Source organism: Natator depressus, chromosome 23 (genome assembly GCF_965152275.1).
Source record: "Natator depressus isolate rNatDep1 chromosome 23, rNatDep2.hap1, whole genome shotgun sequence".
In the NCBI taxonomy this organism is placed as follows: domain Eukaryota; kingdom Metazoa; phylum Chordata; order Testudines; family Cheloniidae; genus Natator; species Natator depressus.
Genome location: NC_134256.1, coordinates 19,942,839 through 19,963,172, shown reverse-complemented (window position 1 = coordinate 19,963,172; position 20,334 = coordinate 19,942,839). Strand labels below are relative to the sequence as shown.

General features: G+C 61.0%; 2 protein-coding genes and 1 non-coding gene across 3 annotated transcripts; 1 reads left to right on the top strand and 2 right to left on the bottom strand.

The window, feature by feature from the left end:
• The first annotated feature begins 4,639 nt into the window (after window positions 1-4,639).
• On the top strand, window positions 4,640-8,031 carry RPS9 (ribosomal protein S9). Its single transcript, XM_074937194.1, has 5 exons — window positions 4,640-4,724; window positions 5,685-5,807; window positions 6,260-6,382; window positions 6,519-6,705; window positions 7,798-8,031. The coding sequence occupies exons 2-5, from the start codon at window positions 5,711-5,713 to the stop codon at window positions 7,973-7,975; spliced, it is 585 nt and encodes a 194-aa protein (XP_074793295.1). The 5' UTR covers window positions 4,640-4,724; window positions 5,685-5,710; the 3' UTR covers window positions 7,976-8,031.
• A 782-nt stretch (window positions 8,032-8,813) lies between these two features.
• TRNAR-CCG (transfer RNA arginine (anticodon CCG)) lies at window positions 8,814-8,886 on the bottom strand. The gene has a single exon. It is a non-coding gene; the product is annotated as a tRNA-Arg (tRNA).
• Window positions 8,887-10,869: 1,983 nt separating this feature from the next.
• On the bottom strand, window positions 10,870-11,496 carry LOC141976426 (suppressor of cytokine signaling 3-like). Its single transcript, XM_074937419.1, has one exon. It carries the CDS (start codon window positions 11,494-11,496, stop codon window positions 10,870-10,872), a length of 627 nt encoding a protein of 208 aa, XP_074793520.1.
• Between the last annotated feature and the right edge of the window lie 8,838 nt (window positions 11,497-20,334).

Below are 20,334 nucleotides of genomic sequence, written 5' to 3'. Positions count from 1 at the left end.
CACACTTGGCTCATACACACACAGAGTGCCAAACACGCGGCTCATACACACACTGACACCCTCACGCGCAGACATGTCCATGTGATGTCTCATACACACACAGAGTGTCACACACACATACTGTCTCCTGCATACTCACAAGGCCCCCCCACACACACAGCGTCACACAGTTTCACATACCCACACAGTCTCTCTCTCCCTTTCACAGAGAATCACACACACACGTGAAGTTTCACGTACCCAGACATAGTCTCTCTCTCTCTCTTTCACACACACACCAAGTCTAAAACACAAACACACACACAGTGTATCACACTAGCTAACCAAGGGGCCTCCAAGTGCCCCTGAAAACAGGGCACCCTCCTCGAGTGGGTGTGTTTCCAGGGTGGGGGCGGGGGCATCAGGCTCGGTTCTTGGACATGTTTATTATCAGTGATCCGGGAGCAAACAGAGCACCCCATGCCGACAACGCCAACGACCCGCTGATGGGGGCTGCGGTAAATGCCGCCGAGGACAGGCCACCGAGACAGAGCGACCAGGATCGCTGGGGGCACAAAAAAAACATGTATTGGGCTTCGTTGAAATGCAGAGTCCTCCGCCCAGGAGCAAGGAACCAAGGCCCGTGCTATTGGGCTGGGCGGGGGCTCGGTGCCAGGACGCGGCATCTGGAAAAGATCTGGGGTCATGTTGGAGAATCAGCTGACCACACGGGCACTACGGCCCAAAGGGGTAAGGCCAGCTGGGGGTGCACAAACAGGGGGATCTCGAAGAGTTTATTTCACCTCTGGGTTTGGCCTTGGTGCGACCGTGGCTGGACTCCAAGAAGGACGGTGCTCAGTCGATAGGGCCCTATCAAATTCAAGACCATGGAAAACGTGGCACGGACCATGAATCTGGTCTCCCCCGTGAAATCGGTACAGCATAGGGTAATATGAGATTTCACGGGGGAGACCAGCGTTTCTCCAGCTGGGGGGCCTGAGACAAAAGGGGGTCATGGGGAGGGGTCACAAGGTTATTGTAGGGGGGTTGCGTTATCGCCACCCTTACTTCTGCGCTGCCTTCAGAGCTGGGTGGCCGGACAGCAGCAGCTGCTGGCTGAGGGCCCAGCTCTGAAGGCAGGGCTGCTGTCAGCAGCAGCGCAGAAGTAAGGGTAGCCAGTACCGCGACCCCCCTACAATCACCTTGTGACCCCAGGACCCCTACAATTACACCAGCATGACAGTTCAGAGTTGAATACCTGAACTCACGACATTTACAATTTTTAAAATCCTATGACCCGTGAAATTGACCAATATGAACCATGAATTTGGTAGGGCCCCATCAATCGGCGAGGGGGCCAGAGAAGATTTGTCTCATGTGGGGAAAAAATATTTAATCACGGGCTCCTCAGCCTGGCAAAGGATGGTTGGAGCCTGATCCCACGGCTGGAGGTTGGAGCTAGACGCATTCAGATGGCAAATCGGGGCCAGGTTTTGAAGAGGGAGGGGAAGTTACCAAGGGGCCTGGTGGATTCTCCTGCCCCGGCAATTACTCAGCCCAGGTGGCTGGTTTTGGGGATCTGCTCTCGTCAACCAGGAATGAATTCAGGCCAGCGCCCTGGGTGGGGTCATACAGGAGGTCAAATGAGCTGATCGCAAGGGTCCCTGCTGGCCATGAATCTATGAACCTAGGAATCATGGCATCAGACACACACACACAGCCACCCACACCCCCCCCCAACACAGCCAGTCAGAGGCGGAGGGCGCAGTCCCAGGCCAGTAGTCATCCTGGTTGGGGGCGCAAGATGTGTTGGGTGCAGTTGAAAACCACCCCCACGCGCACGCACACGCACACACACACACACACAACCAGCACCGAATGTGAGCAAACATCTCTCATGCACCCAGCACCCCTATGCTGGGATCCCCCCTCATCCCACAGCCCCCCCCGCCTGCTGGGATTCCCCCCTTCCGTCCCCTCCCAGCCCCCTCCCCTGCTGGGTTCCCCCTCCACCGGGATCCCACTCCCCTCCACACCACAGCCCCCCTCTGCTGGGATCCCACTTTGCCCCCCTGGCTCCTATCACAGCCCCCCACCCCGCAATGCTGCGTGGGTAGCACAGAACCCACAGCCCCACTGCTCAGCCCTGCCCGGGGATCGCTGGGCTGAGACACCCCGGGGAGCTGAGTCAGTTTCTAGATGGGGCACAGGCCGGGGGGGGCGGGGGGGGGGTTGAGAGGAATGTGATGTCATCATTGTCACAGACAGACACACTCCCGCGCACACACAGTCTAGACACACACATCCCCAACCACAGAGACAGACACCCTCCCCCAACCACACAGACACACAGACATCCCCACCACACAGACACACCCACCCACAACCACACAGATACACAACCCCAACCATGCAGACACCCCTAACCCCACAGACACGCCCCCAACCATACACACACACAACGCCAAACACAGACACACAACCCCAACCATACACACACACACACACACACACACACACAACCCCGAACACAGACAAGCCCAAACACACAGATATAACCCCAAGCACACAGAAATATAGAAACAACCCCAAACACAGAGATCCAACCCCAAACACACAGACACTTTCACACGCACAGACAATCCCAAATATACATGCCAAACACGCAGACACACCGACTCATAACCCCACACAGACACTCACACAACCCCACATACTCATGCACACATGCACAAACAACCCCAAACACACACACATGTGTGTGCATGCACCTACAACCCCAAATACACACCCAGAGACACACACAAACACACACAGATGCACCCACACAGACCCGAGTGTGCACAGCCACAGAGATGCCCCCCCACACAGCCACAAACATTCCCACACACATAGGAGACACACAAACCTCGCCCCCCTCACCCCAAGTGCACATGAAGAAAACAGCCGCCACAAACACCCGTCCCCCCCCACACACAGCCACTCCCCCACACTGACTGCACACAGACAAATACCACCTGCTACTGCCTGTCTGCATCTCACTCGTCTCTGGGCAGGGCGGGGGGGGTCTAGTGGTTAGAGCAGGGGGCTGGGGGTCCGGACTCCTGGGTTCTATCCCTGGCTCTGGGAGGGGAGTGGTGTCTTGTGGTTAGAGCAAGGGGGCTGGGGATTCAGCACAGTCGGCTTCTCACACAAATACCAGGTTAGGAGAAAAACACCCAGTAAATCAGCAGCTTAATTCTCTGTCATTTGCGGAGGCTGGGCACTTTACAGCTTCCCCAATGAAAAGGGAGATTTACAGGCTCCCGGCTCAGCCTGGGCCACCAGCCACGGGCTGTGTCTGGGATGGGGGAGCGGGCCAAGGGGAACCGGCCAGACCTCAAAGGGCTACAGACACATGGCCCTTCAGACTAGTCACCCCTGACTGCAGCGGGGGCAGGGCTGGGTTCTGATCTCAGCTAGACCAGTATAAAATCCATGCAATCAGACCCAGGCCTGGGACGGAGGATTCGTTAACATTATTCTCTCCACTCCAGTTCCACTGTCCATTTCCATTGAGATGGTCCCTCTCCCCCCTCCTTTCTGCTGCCTTTTTCCTCCTGCTTTTTTTCCTCCTAAACTTTCCCTAAGACAGACCCAAACCCTGCGAAAGGTTTGGCGTGAGATGGGGGGGATCCGGTGCTTGCAACCCCTCTCTTCTTTTTATCATACACTCAACGGCTTCCAACATTTTCTTTGGAAGTTGATCTCAATCCCACCCCAAGGGTGGCCATGCCAGGGTCCCCACCACATGCTGGGCACCTCCCATGTGAGGCCAGGCGCTCTGGCCTCCCACCGGCTGCGGCTCGTACTGGGTGGAGCAAGTCTACGATCTACAGGCCATGGTCGGTTGGCAATTAAAATAAACCAGCCCGGACGCATCACACCCCCAGGTATCAGACTGCCCCAGGTGCGCCGAGCACCAATTAATTCAAGCAAGGTCCATATGCAATGCCCACCGAAATCAGCGGGGAAACGCCCATTGATGGGTCAGTTCTCCAGCCGGTGACTTCCCTGGAGCTAGGCCGATTTATGCCAGCCAGGGACCTGGTCCCACGGGTCGTGCTCTGGTTTGCGAGGTCTCACCCTGCTCCCACTGAATCTAGAGCAAAACCCCTGTGGGTTTCATGGGGGGGCAGGACTAGCCCCGGTCTGGGGAGAGACGCACGGGCCATACAGAGGCTGCGTTATCTAGGGAATCATTTCCCAAACAAGGGGTCCCAACCCACCAGTGGGTCACAGGGAGATTCTAGATGGGTTGTCTTAGTGAAGGGAAGGGGGTTCACCCCCACACAGCAATGGCGGCCGCTCCCCACTGGGACGGGAAGGGGGTTCACCCCCACACAGCAATGGCGGCCGCTCCTCACTGGGACGGGAAGGGGGTTCACCCCCACACAGCAATGGCGGCCGCTCCCCCACTGGGACAGGAAGCGGATTCACCCCCACACAGCAATGGCCACCCCCAACCACTCTCCCACGCGCGTACGACCCTCTAGGAGTCTCTCTCTATGACCCTGGGAGCATACAGTCATTGGCCAGCGGGTGGTGCGAGGCACCGCCCCTCCATTGGTCATCGGGGCCCGGCGGCGCCCGGCCATTGGTTAACGCTTCGGAGGGCGGAGCCTTTCCCGTGCCCTATATAAGGCAGCCCCCGGATATGCTGCTCTCTTTTTTTCAACCGCCATCGCTGTGGCTGCTCGTGTGAGGTGAGGCCGGGCCGGGGCTGGGGGGCGGGCGGGCGGCCGGCCGCAGGGGGGAGGAGGGCCGGGCCGAGGGGCGAGCGCGTGGCAGAAGGCGGGCGCGCGGGGCTCTCTGCGGGGCCGGCACGCATGCGCAGAGGCGGCCGGCGCGCTAGCGACACGGGCGCGTGCGGCCCCTGGGCCTGGCGCGCGCTGCTGCTGCAGCGGGAGGGGTTTGCAAGGGGGGGGCACAGCACGTGGCCCGGGAGGCTCCCCCCCAAGCCCCGTGCATTGTGGGGGCGGGATTCGTCTCCCTTCCCCCCAGCCTGGTGCAGCGGGGTCGGGCAAGTGGCTCCCCCTGTTGTGCCTCAGTTTCCCCACCTGCAAAGCGCCCGGAGCGCTGCGGGGTTCTCGCAAACAGGGCTGCGAAGGAGAGACCAGCTGCGCCCCGAGCCAAAGCTGCCCCCGTGCCGGCCCCCAGGGCACCCCCTACACACCCCCCGAATGCCCCTGTCGCGTCCAGCCTTGCTGCGGGCTGGCCCGCAACGCCTCCCTCTGCACCCCGGCACGGGAGGGGCCCTGGGCTCTGCTGGCTGCAGGGGCCTGGCAGCTCTGGGGCCCCTGTCCTCGGGCATGGTGTCTCCCTTGCCCCTGGTTCCTGTAACGAGGGTTGGGTCCGTGGCACCGTGCAGTGGGTTGTGTAACTGCTGCGCTTGGTGCTGTACAGATCCCCAATAAAGACTCCCACTCTGAGGGCTTGTGGGTCCCGGCTTCACAGCTTGGCTGACTTCATTGCACCCACCATGGGCTCCTGCAATCCCCCACCTTTATGCCAGGGGCTGTATGTGCCCCCTTCTCCAAACGTGTGTCCTGGTCTGACAGCAGTTCCCTCCCGGGAAAAGCTGCACCCTGGGTTTGTGGGGTGGCTGGGGATGCAGCAGAATTGTCCTGTCTCTTCCTAGCTCATTCCCTCTGCCTCTCCCGCAGGGCCGGAGCCCACAGCCTCAGTCGCGATGCCCGTTGCCAGGAGCTGGGTGTGCCGGAAGACCTATGTCACCCCCCGGCGCCCCTTTGAGAAATCCCGCCTCGACCAGGAGCTGAAGCTCATTGGTGAGTTTTGGGGGTGGGGGGGACTCAGGCTGGTGCCTGGCTGGAGCTTAGTAGGGGGCACTGCTCCAGGGAGTGGGTCAAGGGTGCTCTCTCTTTGCAGTCAGGGCTGGCCCTGGGGCTACATTAGGGGGCGCTGGGCTGCAGGAAGCAGGGTGGGGGGGGGCTCAGCAGGGGGCGCTTTCACTCGCAGTCAGGGCTGGCACTAGGGGGCGCTGTGCCACCATATGCGGCTTGTGTTAGATGCAGCATTAATGGCCCAATGATTTGTTTTCTGATCTTTAGGAGATTTAACCCCATTAGGCCAGGTAATAGTCAACCTGTTGCCTCTCTAGTCAGTGGGATACAGTTCTGAAATGTGTCCCAGTGCCTGGTGAGGGGTCCCCCATATAACCAGCCCCTGCGCCCCACCCCAGAAGTGGCTGCCTGTTGGTAACAGCCCTGCTTCTCCCCAGGTGAATACGGGCTGCGGAACAAGCGTGAGGTTTGGCGGGTGAAGTTCACCCTGGCCAAGATCCGCAAGGCGGCCCGTGAGCTGCTCACGCTGGATGAGAAGGACCCCAAGCGCCTCTTTGAAGGTAGGGGGCAGGATATGGGGGGTGGCATGGTGGGGGGTGCTGGGAGCTGGTCCCAGCGGATGTCTGAAGTTGTTGGGAGGGGAAGGGGCAGGGTCCCTGGGATCTGACTCCTGTCTCACCACCCCCCCTCCCCCAGGCAATGCCCTGCTGCGACGGCTGGTGCGCATCGGGGTGCTGGATGAGGGCAAGATGAAGCTGGATTATATCCTGGGCCTCAAGATTGAGGATTTCCTGGAGCGGCGCCTCCAGACCCAGGTCTTCAAGCTGGGCCTGGCCAAGTCCATCCACCACGCCCGGGTGCTGATCCGCCAGAGGCATATCCGGTAGGGCAGCCGTGTGCCATGCTGTGTGTGTGTGGGTGGGGGGGGGGTGTCTAGTGGGTTACATCAGGGGTGAGGGCTGAGAGCCAGGACTCCTGGGTTCTCTTCCCTGGCTCTGGGAGGGGAGGGTCTATAGTGGGTTACAGTAGGGGGTGGGGGCTGGGAGCCAGGACTCCTGGGTTCAGTTATTGACTCTGCCACCTGGACCTGCTGGTTTGCTGGGGTGGTAGCTCCCCTGGGTGGTGAGTTCGTGAGGAGGGGCCATGTGGCAGGCAGGTCAACGGCCCCGTTCTCGGTGATTGACCCTGCCAAGGACCCAGGGCAAAGCTGATCCCAAGGACGTGGGGAGTTTGGCTGTTGCTCCGACCCTCCCCGTGCTAAAGCTTTGCTCTTGCTGTGTTGTGTAGCCCTCCTGGATGAGCCTGTGAGGTGCATGGAGCCCCCTGCCCAGAGGGGCGGGCTCTGGCCTGGGGAGCCCCCCGGTTGGTCTAACCCTGCGCTCCGGGTAGTGGGCGGTAGGGCCGCCCATGTCGGCAAGGCTCACTGCGGCAGAGCCGTACACCTTGCGAAGGGCCAGGCCGTTCCACCAGCCCCTGCGCTTGGGGCTGCTGCAAAGGTAACGAGCCACCGCCTGCTCCGTGCCCCATGCTGGGAGGGGTCTGCGAATGGAGATTGGATCCCAAGGCTACCTGGGAATGGAGCTTGGTTCAGGAGGACCTGGTTCTGATCTCAGCTCCTCTGGTATCAATCTGGAGTCGCACCTCTTTTGCAGTGGGAATAGGGCTGGCTTCTGATTGCCGCTCCCCTAGCATCAATCCAGAGGGTCACCCCTTTTCTTTGGACTCTGGATTCACACCTGGTAACAGCAGGAGCTTGCTTGGAGGGTGGGGTGAAGGGGACTGGGAATCTAGGAGCAGCTGATGTGCAGCTGGCTCTGGGGAGTGTAAATCTTAGCTGGGAGGAGCTAAGAGATGGCGAAGGGGTGAAGCATTTTCCCCAGGGGTTGCATGTTAAATCCTGAGGGGTCCTGTTGCCCCAGAGCACGGTGGGTAGGTGGCTTCCTGTGCCTGCCCTCACCCCTCTCCCTATCCCCAGTGTGCGGAAGCAGGTCGTGAACATCCCATCCTTCATCGTGCGCCTGGACTCACAGAAGCACATCGACTTCTCGCTGCGCTCGCCCTATGGGGGCGGCCGGCCTGGCCGTGTCAAGAGGAAGAACGCCAAGAAGGGGCAGGGTGGCGCTGGTGGGGCGGATGAGGAAGAGGAGGATTAAAGGCCGGGGCGGCTCCCCTTGCTGGGTAGCCTGCACTGCTGTATCAATAAACCAGTTTGGAGTGGAGCTTGGAGTGGAGCTGAACTGGACTCCCCCGCCCCGGGATTGGACTGTTAGTGGGGTCCTTGCATTGGGGCATCAGGGCTGCTGGACCCCAGCCTCACAGCAAATGCTCAGACCTCTCTCTTGTGCCTCACCAGATGGCGGGGAGGGGTGCTCTGGGCTGTGAGCAGAAGGCCCTTTGCAGTGTCTCCTGGGCCCTCAGCAGGCAGTTCCCCAGCTTGTTCTGTCTGGAAGTGAGCCCTGTCCTGCCTGCTGCTTGCCCTTCCCCCCGCAGGCTGCACCGGCCACTGGAAATAAAACTGGGGCACGGACCTGCTGCCTGTTTCCACACTGGGGGTGGGGTGTTGTTGAGTTGGAGGGATAACCCTGATCAGTGGCTGGCTGATGCTAATGGGGGTGGAGGCTACTCCCAGGGAGGGGCAGGAAGGGGAAGTAGCTGGGGGCTGTGTCCCAAAAGGCCATGGGGCCCAGTTCAGTAGGGCTGGGCCCTCCCTCTCCCTGCCCCCCAGCTCAACACTGGGGGAGGAGCTTGGCCTGTTTGTGCCCTGAGCTGGGTTCTCCAGGTGCTGGCTGCTTCAGGGGCATTTCATAGAATATCAAGGTTGGAAGGGACCTCAGCAGGTCATCTAATCCAACCCCTGCTCAAAGCAGGATCAATCCCCAGTTTTTGCCCCAATCCCTAAATGGCCCCCTCAAGGATTGAACTCAACCCTGGGTTTAGCAGGCCAATGCCCAAACCACTGAGCTGTCCCCCCCCCCCGACGTGTGATTGGTACGACCCAGATGGGACTTGAACCCACAATCCCCAGCTCCGGAGGCTGATGCCTTATCCATTAGGCCACTGGGTCACCATCATTTCTAGGAAGCCTCTGTTCTGGGGTTAGACTGGGGCATTTGGGCTGGGGGGGTGAAGAGGCATACCCCTCCCTCACACTGAATGGTCCCCTGGGTCCTAGCCCCTCTGGCCCAATGCTGCCCCAGCCAAGCTTGGGGGCAGGGTGGGGGGAGAGATGTGCTGGGGTCTGGGCACATGGGTAGGGGGCGTGCCATGGCCTGGGGGGCTTCAAGAAGAGGGGAAAGACCCATTCTCTGAGGGACTTGAGGTGGGACCCCTGCCCTGCAGTTTCCTGCATCTTGGGCCCAGGGGTTGCCAGGCTGCCCTGAGCTAGACCTCACTCCCCTCGTATCTGCCAGAAGCTGGCAGTGGGCACCCTGGGATGGATCAGTGGGTGATCGCTGGTTGTGTTCATTCCCTGGGGTGGAATCACCTGGCCCTGGCAGAAGTTGGAGTCCGGGGCTAGCTGGACCTTTGGTCTGACCCAGTCTGGCTGCTCTTCGCTCACCCCAGGAGTCCTCCCCGCCTGAGAAGGGGGCTGGGGCCCCTGCCTGGCCAAGAAGCAAACATGGGGCAGCAAGCAACTGGCTGGATGGTGGCTTTATGGGGGGCTGGTTAAGGAGAAGGGGGTGAGACCTGCCCTGTGCCCAGCACCTGGTGCTGTATCACCCGGGGGAGCCCCACCCCCCAGAGGGAGGTGGGTCCAGGGCTGGAACCTGCTGGGAAATGAAGGTGAAAGGCTGGAGCTGGGCCAGGGATGGGAAAGGGGGGGTTGGGGGAACAGCCCGGGGCTGTAATAACTGGCACAGTGCAGCTGGGGGCCCCCCATGCCGGCCCCTTGACCCTCAGCCCAGCTGCTGGGGGAAATGAAAGCTGGAGGGGGGGGGAAGCAGCTGGGTTTTTTCCTGAACCGTGGAGCGACTTTCAGTAACTTTGCTCCCCTGAGTCAGCGGATGTGGTGCCAAGAGCCTTACGGGAACAGCCGGGCGCGGAAGGGGGTCAGGACGGGGTCAACTCTAGATGCAGCAGCCTCTGGGGTGGGGCCGGGGGGGGCTGTTTACAGGAGGATCCCTCAACCAGCACTGAGCTGCAGCCACTGCTCTAGGGGGCACCAGCCCGGCTCTGGTCTCAGGCCTGGGTCTTGGCTGGCTCATGGGGCTTTTCCCCCTTAGGGTGTGGGGGCTCTGAGGGGCTGCCCCTGTGTCCCCCGGGTCCCAGGCAGCCCCAAAGCAGTGGCAGGAGGCAGGATGCAGCAGACCGAGGTTTATTCTGTCCCGATGCAGCGGTACAAGCCCACGGCCCAGCCCGGCTGGCGGTAACGGGGCCACGAGCGCTCCTGGGGGGAAGACGAGGTCCGTGAGGTTGGCGGGACGCCCTCCAGGGGATGAGGTGGGAGCCCCAGCACAGGGCCACGGTCCGCTCTGGCTCCTCTGGCTATAGGTGGGATATAGACCCCATGCCCTCCCCAGAGCTGGGGAGAGAACCCAGGAGTCCTGGCTCCTAGTCCCCTCCCTCCAATCGCTAGATCCCCCTCCCCAGAGTTGGAGAGAGAACCCAGGAGTCCTGGCTTCCAGTCCCCACCAATTCCTGTGTCCCCCTCCCAGTTCTTATCCTGGGTCGCAGCCCTGGCCCAAAGAGCCCCATCCACTCCAGGCCTTTCTGCCCCTCCCATCCCATCTCCCCCACGCTCCGGAGCTGCCAGGGGGCTGATGCCAGTCTGCCCCCCCCCCCACCCCCAGTCTCTCCCAACCTGTGGTGCTGGGTTTTCCACAGGGTGTGGGGCACAGACCCCTTCCCTGGTCTTCCTCCCACTGCGCTGGAAATACCTGGGGTGTCCCAGAGGGGGTCCTGCTCTGGGGTTTCCTCCCCTCCCCCGCCCGTTACGGGTGGCTCCCTGGACCCCCCACCGCCTCCCATGAGCCTTGCGGGGGGTCCCCCCTCGCTCCTCTCCCCTCCCGCTGGGCCGACAGTTCGGTAGGGCCCGGGGCCCGGCCCCCTAGCAGCGCAGGGAGTTGCGCAGGGCCCGGGGCACGGGCAGCCCCTCCAGATCGGGCCCCCCCGTCCCTGCCCGGACGCTGGCCCGCACGGCCCGCCGGCACAGCTCCTGCAGCGAGGCCACCTTGCAGCGCAGCGGGCGGGCCAGCGCCAGGGGCTCGGGGCGGCTGCCCTGGGCCTCCAGGTAGCAGGGGGCCCCCGGGTGCCCGGCCCGCCCCAGATAGTGCTCCACCAGCTGCACCACGCAGGCGAAGGCGGGGGGGCAGGGGGCCCCCGGCTGGGTCTCCAGGTGGAAGGCGGCCCCCTGCTGCTGGATGCGCAGGTTGGTGATGCCGGCCCCGGTGCGGAGGCTGAGGGTGAAGAGGTGCCGGTGGTCGGAGGAGTCGCGGACCAGGAAAGCCCCCGGCGGGTGGGGGCTCAGCAGCCGCTTGGCCTCCGCCCCCGACAGGCTGCCCCAGTAGAAGCCGCTGGCCTCCAGCCGCTCCAGCGCCGTCTCCACCCGCTCGAAGTCCCCGCAGAAGCTCCGGTAGCGGTAGGAGGGGCCGGGGGGCCGCGGGGCGGGGGGCCCGCTCATGGCGGCCGGGGGGTCCGGGCAGCAGCGCACGCAGGGCCAGCACAGCGGGACCATGGCGCTGCCCAGGCCGGATTCTCCTCCCCCCTCCGCCCACCCTGCCGAGTCCTCCGGCTCACCGGGGTCCCTCCCGCGGGATCATCTGTGGAGAGAAGGGGGGAGGGGGGTCAATGGAAAAGGGGGGGGGTGGGGAGCCCGGGGCTGCGGGTCGGGAGTGAGGGGCGTCTCAGGGCAGGTACCTGCAAGTTCTCGCACAGAATCCAGCACGGGCTATTAACGCTCCTCACGATCTAACGACCCTGGGGCTTGGGAGAGAACCCAGGAGTCCTGGCCCCCAGCCCCCCCCCCCGCTCTAACCACTAGACCCCACTCACTTCCCAGAGCCTGGGAGAGAACCCAGGAGTCCTGCCCCCCCCCGCTCTAACCACTAGACCCCACTCCCCTCCTAGAGCCTGGGAGAGAACCCAGGAGTCCTGGCCCCCAGCCCCCACTGCTCTTACCGCTAGACCCCACTCCCCTCCCAGAGTTGGGGAGAGAACCCAGGAGTCCTGGCTCCCAGCCCCCCTTCTCTAACCAGTCTAGTATTGGAATCACCTCCAGGTGTAGAGGGTTGTGTGTACACTTACTTGTGTGCTGGGATTTCTGTGCGGGACACACACACACACACACACACAGAGACAGAGGTGCACACAAGCAGGCTCAGACACACATGTACCCCACAGAAGCATACCCTTAGAGTCACCTACAGCATCCACCACACACACGTCACACTGTGGCCAGCCAGCAACACACAGCAAACTGCATCCCATACAGTTACACACAAACACACACAAAACATACACACACACACACTCCCAGAAGCACCTCTGCATACCAGGGATACACACACTAAGTTATGTAGATACACACACATAATCACACCCCACAGAAGAACATACCTAAAAATCTATGGTGTGTGGGTGCGCGCCTGCCGCCCCGTGCTGGAGGGGATGAGCTCTGCACTGTGTGTGTTTGTATACACACCATGCACTTAAGACACACCCACAAAATATACACACAAACAAACCACCCCCACATCCACACACTTATAACACACTCCTCAGAAACCCCATCGCAGATCTACACACGCAACATATTATTCCATATAATTATACACACACACTGAAAACACACCTGTGCAAACACAAGCATTCACAACCACCCATACACACACCCTCTCACACACGTATAACATACAAATGCACACAGATATGGTAAACACAAAGATAAATATATATCTCCTGTGTGTCTGGTTTCTTTGTGTACATTATACACAAAGCGTGAGAGGCATAAACACACACACACATACACACAATATATACACACAGAGAGGAGTGTGTGGAACACACTCATGGATAAAACATGTATACATTCACACCAACAAAATATGCAAACATACTCATAACATATACAAACAAAATGTACACCCACCCACTCAATCCTCCCCTCACAAAATGTACACACACAATCCTCCCCTCCCCACACAAGATGTACGCATGCACACACACACAATGTACACACACACAATCCTCATACAAAATGTACACACAGTACACACACACTCTCACACACACAGTGTACACACTCACACACATACAAAATGTACACACATACCCACACACACATACCCCCCCCACAAAATGTACAGACGCACACACCTCCCCACACAAAATGTATACACACACACACAAAATGTACACACTCACACAATCCTCCCCACTCTAAATGGACACACACATACAAAATGTACACACACACACAATCCTCCCTACACAAAATGTATGTACACACACACACAATCCTTCCCACTCAAAATGTACACGCACACACAGACAGACACACACACCACCACAAACTCTTCTGCTCTCTGCCTGTTTGCCCCAGCCCAGCAGCCCCAGAGAACAGGGAGCAAATCCCACTTTGTCTGTGTGTGTCTCTGTGTGTGTGCGTGTGTGTGCGCGCGCGCGCCTGTGGGGTGGGGGCAAAGGGGAACAAACATTTTAAGGCTGCGCCAAATTCACTCCCTGCTCCAACTTCCTCCAGGAAACCCTGAGGCTGGAACAAACCTCCAGCTCCGGGGGAACAGGAACTCTTGTTGGGCCTAAAAAACAAGAAACCCGGCTGGTAGATTATTTCAAACCAAGCTCTTATAAAAAACCTGACCCTATGAAATGAACGAAGGGCCTGAGCTGCATCGTGCTCCACGAAATCGGGGAGCCCAGTTCTGGGAACCCTTTTCCTAAGGCTCATGCAAACCCTCCCGGATCAAAGCCTCGAGCCTGGCACAGATTTCTGCACCCGCTTGGATTTGTCCCATTGATTGCAGTGAAACACACTCCCGCACGTCACTTCTTTGGATGTACCGGGGCCCAGAGCCAGTGTGATGGGCACCCGCGGCCTGGGCATCCCAGTGTGAGCCCAAGTAACTACACTAAATGTCAAAAAACCCAACCCGTCAACTGGCCCCAACTAGCAAGTGTGAAAAACCGGGACGGGGTGGAAGGTAAAAGGTGGGGATATTAGACAAAGCCCTGAATATCGGCATGGTCCCTATAAAATCGAGACATCCAGTCCCCCATAACCCCAAATAACTAACCTAAAACCAATGTTAAAAAACCCCCAAACCAGCCCAGAAACTGACCCCAAATAACTAACCTAAAACCAATGTTAACCCCCCCAAACCAGCCCAGAAACTGACCCCAAATAACTAACCTAAAACCAATGTTAACCCCCCACCCCCAAACCAGCTCAGAAACTGACCCCAAATAACTAACCTAAAACCAATGTTAACCCCCCACCCCCAAACCAGCCCAGAAACTGACCCCAAATAACTAACCTAAAACCAATGTTAACCCCCCCATCCCAAAACCAGCTCAGAAACTGACCCCAAATAACTAACCTAAAACCAATGTTAACCCCCCACCCCCAAACCAGCCCAGAAACTGACCCCAAATAACTAACCTAAAACCAAGGTTAAAAAACAAACCCCAAGCTAAACTGACCCCCAAATCAGTCGGATATTAACAATTAACAATTAAGGAATGGCAGAATTAAAACAGTGGCAAAAGGAGACAGGTCAGGAGGGTCCAGGGGAGGACAAAAATTGCCCTTAAAAAAAAACAAAACCCCGTGAAAACATTAAAATAATCCCTTTAAAGCAGGCATTGGAAAGCTCTTCCTTCAATCAACCAGCCCCCAGTTTCTCCCAGGCAGGCCCCTTCTTAATGCGGGTTGTTGTTATCCTCATTAACAGCCCCGGCTCCTTGGAGCAGGGAGTTAGGTGTTGCTAAAAGTACCCTAAAGTCCCATTGTCTTGCCGGCTGCTCTGCTCCACGGGTGACGGGGGGCAGCGGGGCAAATTTGGGGGCAGTTGTGCCAGGGGTGCCCTAGGTCCAGCCGCCCCCCCCCGGGCATAAAATAAAAACTACTTGCAAAATCCCCTGGTGGTAGTTGTTGTGAGTGTCTGCCCACGGTCGCTCCCGCCGCCCCCCCCCCGAAATAATCGCCCTTTTTAACTCACCCCTTTCTGACCCCAAACCAGTCCAGATTGATGCGATTTCGCTCGCCGCCCGTGTAGACCTACTCTGGCGTGATGGGAAGGGAAGCTATTCCTGGAGTCCTCGCAGGGCAGGGGAGGGGGGGGAGGGAAACAAAGCAAATCAACTCCACTCCCCCAAGTCACAGGAAAGCCTCCCCCTTGGGGGGCACATCCTGGCCAGGCAGCCGGCCCCCCAATCTCCCGGGGGGGGGAGGGAGCAGGGCCCCTGGAGAGGGGAGCTGCCGGGAAGCCGCGGTAGGCACCGCAGGGGGAAGGAGGAAAAACCACTTTCCCTTTCGCACAAGCAGGAGGCTTGGATGCTTTGGGAGTTGTGGGTCTGGGGCGGGGGGGGGGGGCGGCACAGGAAAGGTCTTTCCCCCCCACCCCCCCCCCGCCCAGCCCGGCCCCTAATCTCGTCAATTTCACACCCCACCCCACCCCACCAATTCAGGCTGAAATTGACACGCGGCCAGAGTCTCTCCTGGCTGGACTGGGGAGGGGGGGTGTATCCTGGGGTGAGGGTGGGGGGGTCTCATATTTATTTTTGTGAATGGGCCCCATCCCCATCCCATTGGCCACAGGGGGTGCTCGGGGCCGGCTGGCTGGGCTGTGATTGGCAGGCGGAGCTGGGTTAACCCCCCCCAGGCTCAGGGTGATTCCTGGAAGTGTGCAGGGCACTGTTGGTAAAAGGGAGGGGATGTTCGCCGTGGTCCCTCCCCCTCGCTGCCTGCACGGGGCTGAGGGACACCGGGGGGGGGGGCAGGGCTGGCTTTCCTCCCCTTTCCCTCCGGGCGGGGGGGAGTCCCGTAACCCCCCGCCCCCGCCAAGAAACACACAGCCCAGGCGTTAACCCTTCCGCGCAAGCACAGGGGACGGTCACAGACCTTCCCAAAGGCTGGGAGCGGAGCTCACCCCCCCTTCCCCTCCCCTTCCCCTCCCTGTCCCCCCCGCGTCCCCCCTGACCGCTCCCCTCTCCCACCTCCTTCCCCCCTCCTCCGTCTACCCCTTCCCTCCCTGCCCTCCCCTCAATCCCCCTGCCCCGCCGCCCTCTCCCACCTCCTTCCCCTCCTCCTTCGTCTGCTCCTCCCCCACCACAGCCCTCCCCCCCGACGCCCCTGCCCGCTCCCCTCTCCCACCTCCTTCCCCCTCCTTCTTTGTCTGATCCTTCCCCCCCAACTGCCCTTTCCCTCTGAGTCCCCCCTGACCCGCTCCCCTCTCCCACCTCCTTCCCCCCTCCTCCGTTTACCTCTTCCCTCCCTGCCCTCCCCTCAATCCCCCTGCCCCACTTCCCTCTCCCACCTCCTTCCCCCTCCTCCTTCTACTTTGTCTGTGCTTTCCCCCCTTTCTGTCCTACCCCTCTCCCTTTGTGTCCTTCCCCCTCCCTCTCCCTCTTTCTTTCTTTCTTTCTTTCTTCGCACTTCACATTTTTCTCTTTCTTTATCTCATCCCTGAAGCCCCCCACACACACACGGGGGCGGGTGGGGGCAAAAAGGGGTCAGTCTCCCTGGCCCATCCAGGGCTCCACTAAACCACCTGGCGGAGGAGAGGGCTGCGCATTGTGGGTGCCCAGGAAGCGGGGCTGAGACCCCACAAACTCATTACACACATGAGTCACCCAAGAAGGACTTTTGGTATCTACTGATCTAGGGCTGGATCTCAGCTGGCGCCCCCTACAGGGAAGAGGCTTCCTGCCCCATTCCCCGCCCCCCTGAGCCAGCCAGTCCCTGGACTGTGGCCAGATGGGAGCTGAACAAGGGATATAACGAAAAAGCATTTAAAATCTGGGGGCCTGCTGGTGCCCCCCGCTGGGGGAGGGCACCCCTCCAATACCAGCCACTATCCCCCCACCTCCAATGGAGCAGCAGGCATAGTGGCCCCTGTCCCCCAGAGAGAGAGTCTGGGGGAACCTCTGCAGAACCCAGGAGTCCGGAGGGAGAATCCCTGCTATCCCCCTCACTGAGGTTCGGCCACCCCTGAGGTATTGAGGAGTGGCCAGGGGGTGTCAGGGCCCTATGGTGGAGTAGGGGGGTTGACGGATGATTGACAGGTGTCAGTAGCACCTGGCTGGGTGCTCAGTTCTCCCTGCTGCCTGTTCTCAGAGCCAGGTCCCGGGGGTCCTGAGCCCTCGCTGGGTCCCCTCCATCGCTGGCCCCCGGATGCGGGCTGGATGCCTGAACACAGCCCATGGCCCTTTGCTGGGAATTCACCAACTCTCGCAACCCTCCCCTGGGGCCAGCCGAGAGCCCTCACCCCATGGGGCAGATGGGGAAACTGAGGCACTGAGTATGGATTTGTCCACAGCTGTGGCAGAACTGGGCTGAGAACCCAGGAGTCCTGCCCTCCCACAACCACTATACCAAGCTCAAACGACTAGACCCTGCTCCCCTCCCAGAGGTGGGCATAGAACCCAGGAGTCCTGGCTCCCAGCCCCCACCCCCATCCTCTTCTCTTTTTCCCCTTTCACTCCTTGCCCCCCTCCCTTCCCCACGCCGTGTGCAGGAACCCTGCCCACCCCCCACCCCCCACAGCAGGTTCCCCTTTGGCTGCAGCTGGTTGGCAGTGAGTTCATTTCATTTCCCAGCCTGAGTGACACACACAGGGCCCCAGAGGACAGCGTGCGAGAGGGACGCCCCATCCGGCCCCAGCGCAGGGACTGGCTGGCTCAGGGGGGCGCGGAATGGGGCACGGGGCCTCTTCCCTCTGGGGATGCCGGCTCCCATCCGGCCCCAGCACGGGGACTGGCTGGCTCAGAGGGGTGGGGAATGGGGAGCGGGACCTTTCCCCTCTAGGGGGCGCAGCTCCCATCTGGCCCCAGCGCGGGGACTGGCTGGCTCAAGGGGGTGGGGAATGGGGCATGGGGCGTCTCCCCTCTAGGGGGCGCCGGGCCTGTCCCCTCTAGGGGGCGCCGGCTCCCACCCAGTAGTGTTCTGTGTTCTGTCTGTTCCTGTTCTGTGGCCTTCATGCTGGGTCTCAGTCCCTCTCCCAGGCGTCTCCCTCCCACCCCCCAGGCATGACACCCCGTGGTGCCACCTGTCCCCCGTTCCACCCCAAGAGAGAGGCCCAGCCCCAGAGGTCCCTTCTGCCCCTTGCTGGGGGTGGGGGTGGGGGTGCATTGGTGGAGGGAGGAGCTGTGTATGTTGCTCTGGGTGTGTGTGTGTGTGGGGTGCTCCAGGCCCACTTACCCCCCCAGCACACACAGTCATGGGGAGGGGAGCCCTCCCACGGGGTTTCTGGCTGGCCCGGTGTTTACAAGCGGCTGGTTCCTGGCAGAGGCGAGATGCCGGTAAGGCCGCCGGCTTCCTAGCAGCCCTTAGCGGAGGCAGCCGGCAGAATGCTAAACAGCAATCACAACAAAGGCCGTGCGCCGGGGGGGGGGCTGCCGGTCACTCCCCAGAGCCCCCCCCATTGCCATCAAAGCACCCTCCCCCTGCCCACGAGGGATCTCCACCCACTCCCCTGTTCGGCCCTTGGTGTTGGTGCCACCTGGCAACCCGGAGCTGAGGCCTGGCAGCTCAGTGCATGAGTGGGGATGGGAATGGGTCTGCTAGAGCAGCTCCCCCACCCCTGCAAGGGCCAAAGGGGGGGGAGGGGCTGCCAGGGGGGATGTCAGAGTGCGGGGCGTATGTTTGTGTGTCCCGGCCGCCCCCTGCTGGAGAGAACCAGGAATGCCCTGCTCTGTGTCATAGCCCCCACGCTGCTCCCAGCTAGCGGGGATTCCCCGGTCGGCCCAGCGGCAGGGCCCGGGGCCCCTGTGGGGAAGTGCCAGGCGGGCGGGGGGCTGGAGCGCCAGGTTACACTGCTTCCGGGCCGGCCGTTCTCTCCTGCCCGTGCCGCTCGGCCAGCTCGGTCCCCGGGCCCGTCCGGTTCGCAGCCATCGACTCTCTGGGTGGAACAGCTGCCGCACCCCACCCCAGAGGCGTCACGTCCTGGTGCTGGGTGAGGGGTCCCTGGATACCCAGCCCCCGCGCTGCACCCCAGAGTGATCCCACCTCCCCCAGGTGAAACACATACTCCCGGCGCGGGTACAGGGGGGCTACAGGGTGCCCGGGGGGCGGGGGGGGCTGGTTTGTGGTTCTGTGTTTATTACAAATCTGGAGATTAACAGGATACAAAATAACACAAACAGCTGCCACGGCGTGTCCCCTCCCCCTCCTGGTGCTGAGCCCTCCTGGCCCCCCACCCATGGGGCTGGGTGGGGCAGCACCAGCTGGAGGGAGGGCTACGGGGGGGCTATAAGCCGAGCCCGTTCTCTGGGGGGGGAATCAATCTGTCACCCCCTGGTGGCCGCCGCTCCCTGTCCCGTTGCTCCGATGACTCCCCCTGGGTTCACGCTGTGGGGGGCGCCCCTGCACCCCCGGCTCACGTTGATGGCAGGACGGGCTCGGGGGCAGGGGCCGGACCCCCTCGCTTGGCCTACAGCACCTGGGTGTCCACCTCAGCGTAGGTGAGTCCCTCAGCGCCGGGGTCGGGCTCCTGGGGCTGGGAGGGGAGAGAGGCACCGGTGTGTGTGTGTGTGTGTGTGTGTGTGCCAACACCAACCCACACACACCAGACTGTTCTGATCCCAGCCACTAGGGGGCAGCGATGCCCCCACAGCTCTGCCCCCCATGCACAGTTGCTCTGACATGCTCTGTCCTGTCCAGCAGGGGGCTCCTGAGAGCTGCTCTTCCCCCTGCCCCCCAGAGAATCCAGGAACATCCCCCCCCGTCCCCGTCCGCTCACTCCAGCCCACAGAGCCCCATGGGGCAGAGATGAGGGAAATTCCCCCACCCTGGCAGCTGCCCCCCATGGAATTCCGCTGACCCTCCGCAAATCTCAGACAAATGCAAACGTTTGCAGGATGGTTTGAGGGGGTCAAGGTGAGCTTGCGGGGTGCAGGGTCAGGCTCTTATTCTCTGTGTTCTGGGTCTCCCTCCCCTCTCGTGGGGGAGCCCTGTTGCTCATCCCCAGCTCCGGTGTCTGCCCTGAGGGGGCACGGGGGGGGGAGGGTGAGAGACCAGGCAGAGTCTGGGGGGCCAGCGTCAGAACATGGCTCTAGTGGGACCTGTGCAGGGCTGGATGGTGGCTGGGCGGGGGGAGGCTGGATGGTCCATTGGTGCTGGGGGGGGGTAGTGAGGAGTGGGGGGCACTTACCAGGACATCCAGCTCCTTTCCTTCGCCGATGAGGGTGTCTGTGGAATAGACACACACACACACACACACATCCCGGTGAGTGGCTGGGTCCAGATCAGGGCCCCGGGCCCAGCCCCCCACCCCCATCTGAGCCTTTTGCAGGCTGGCCAGCCTGCCCCCCAGTGCACTGGGGTGGGGCAGGGTCA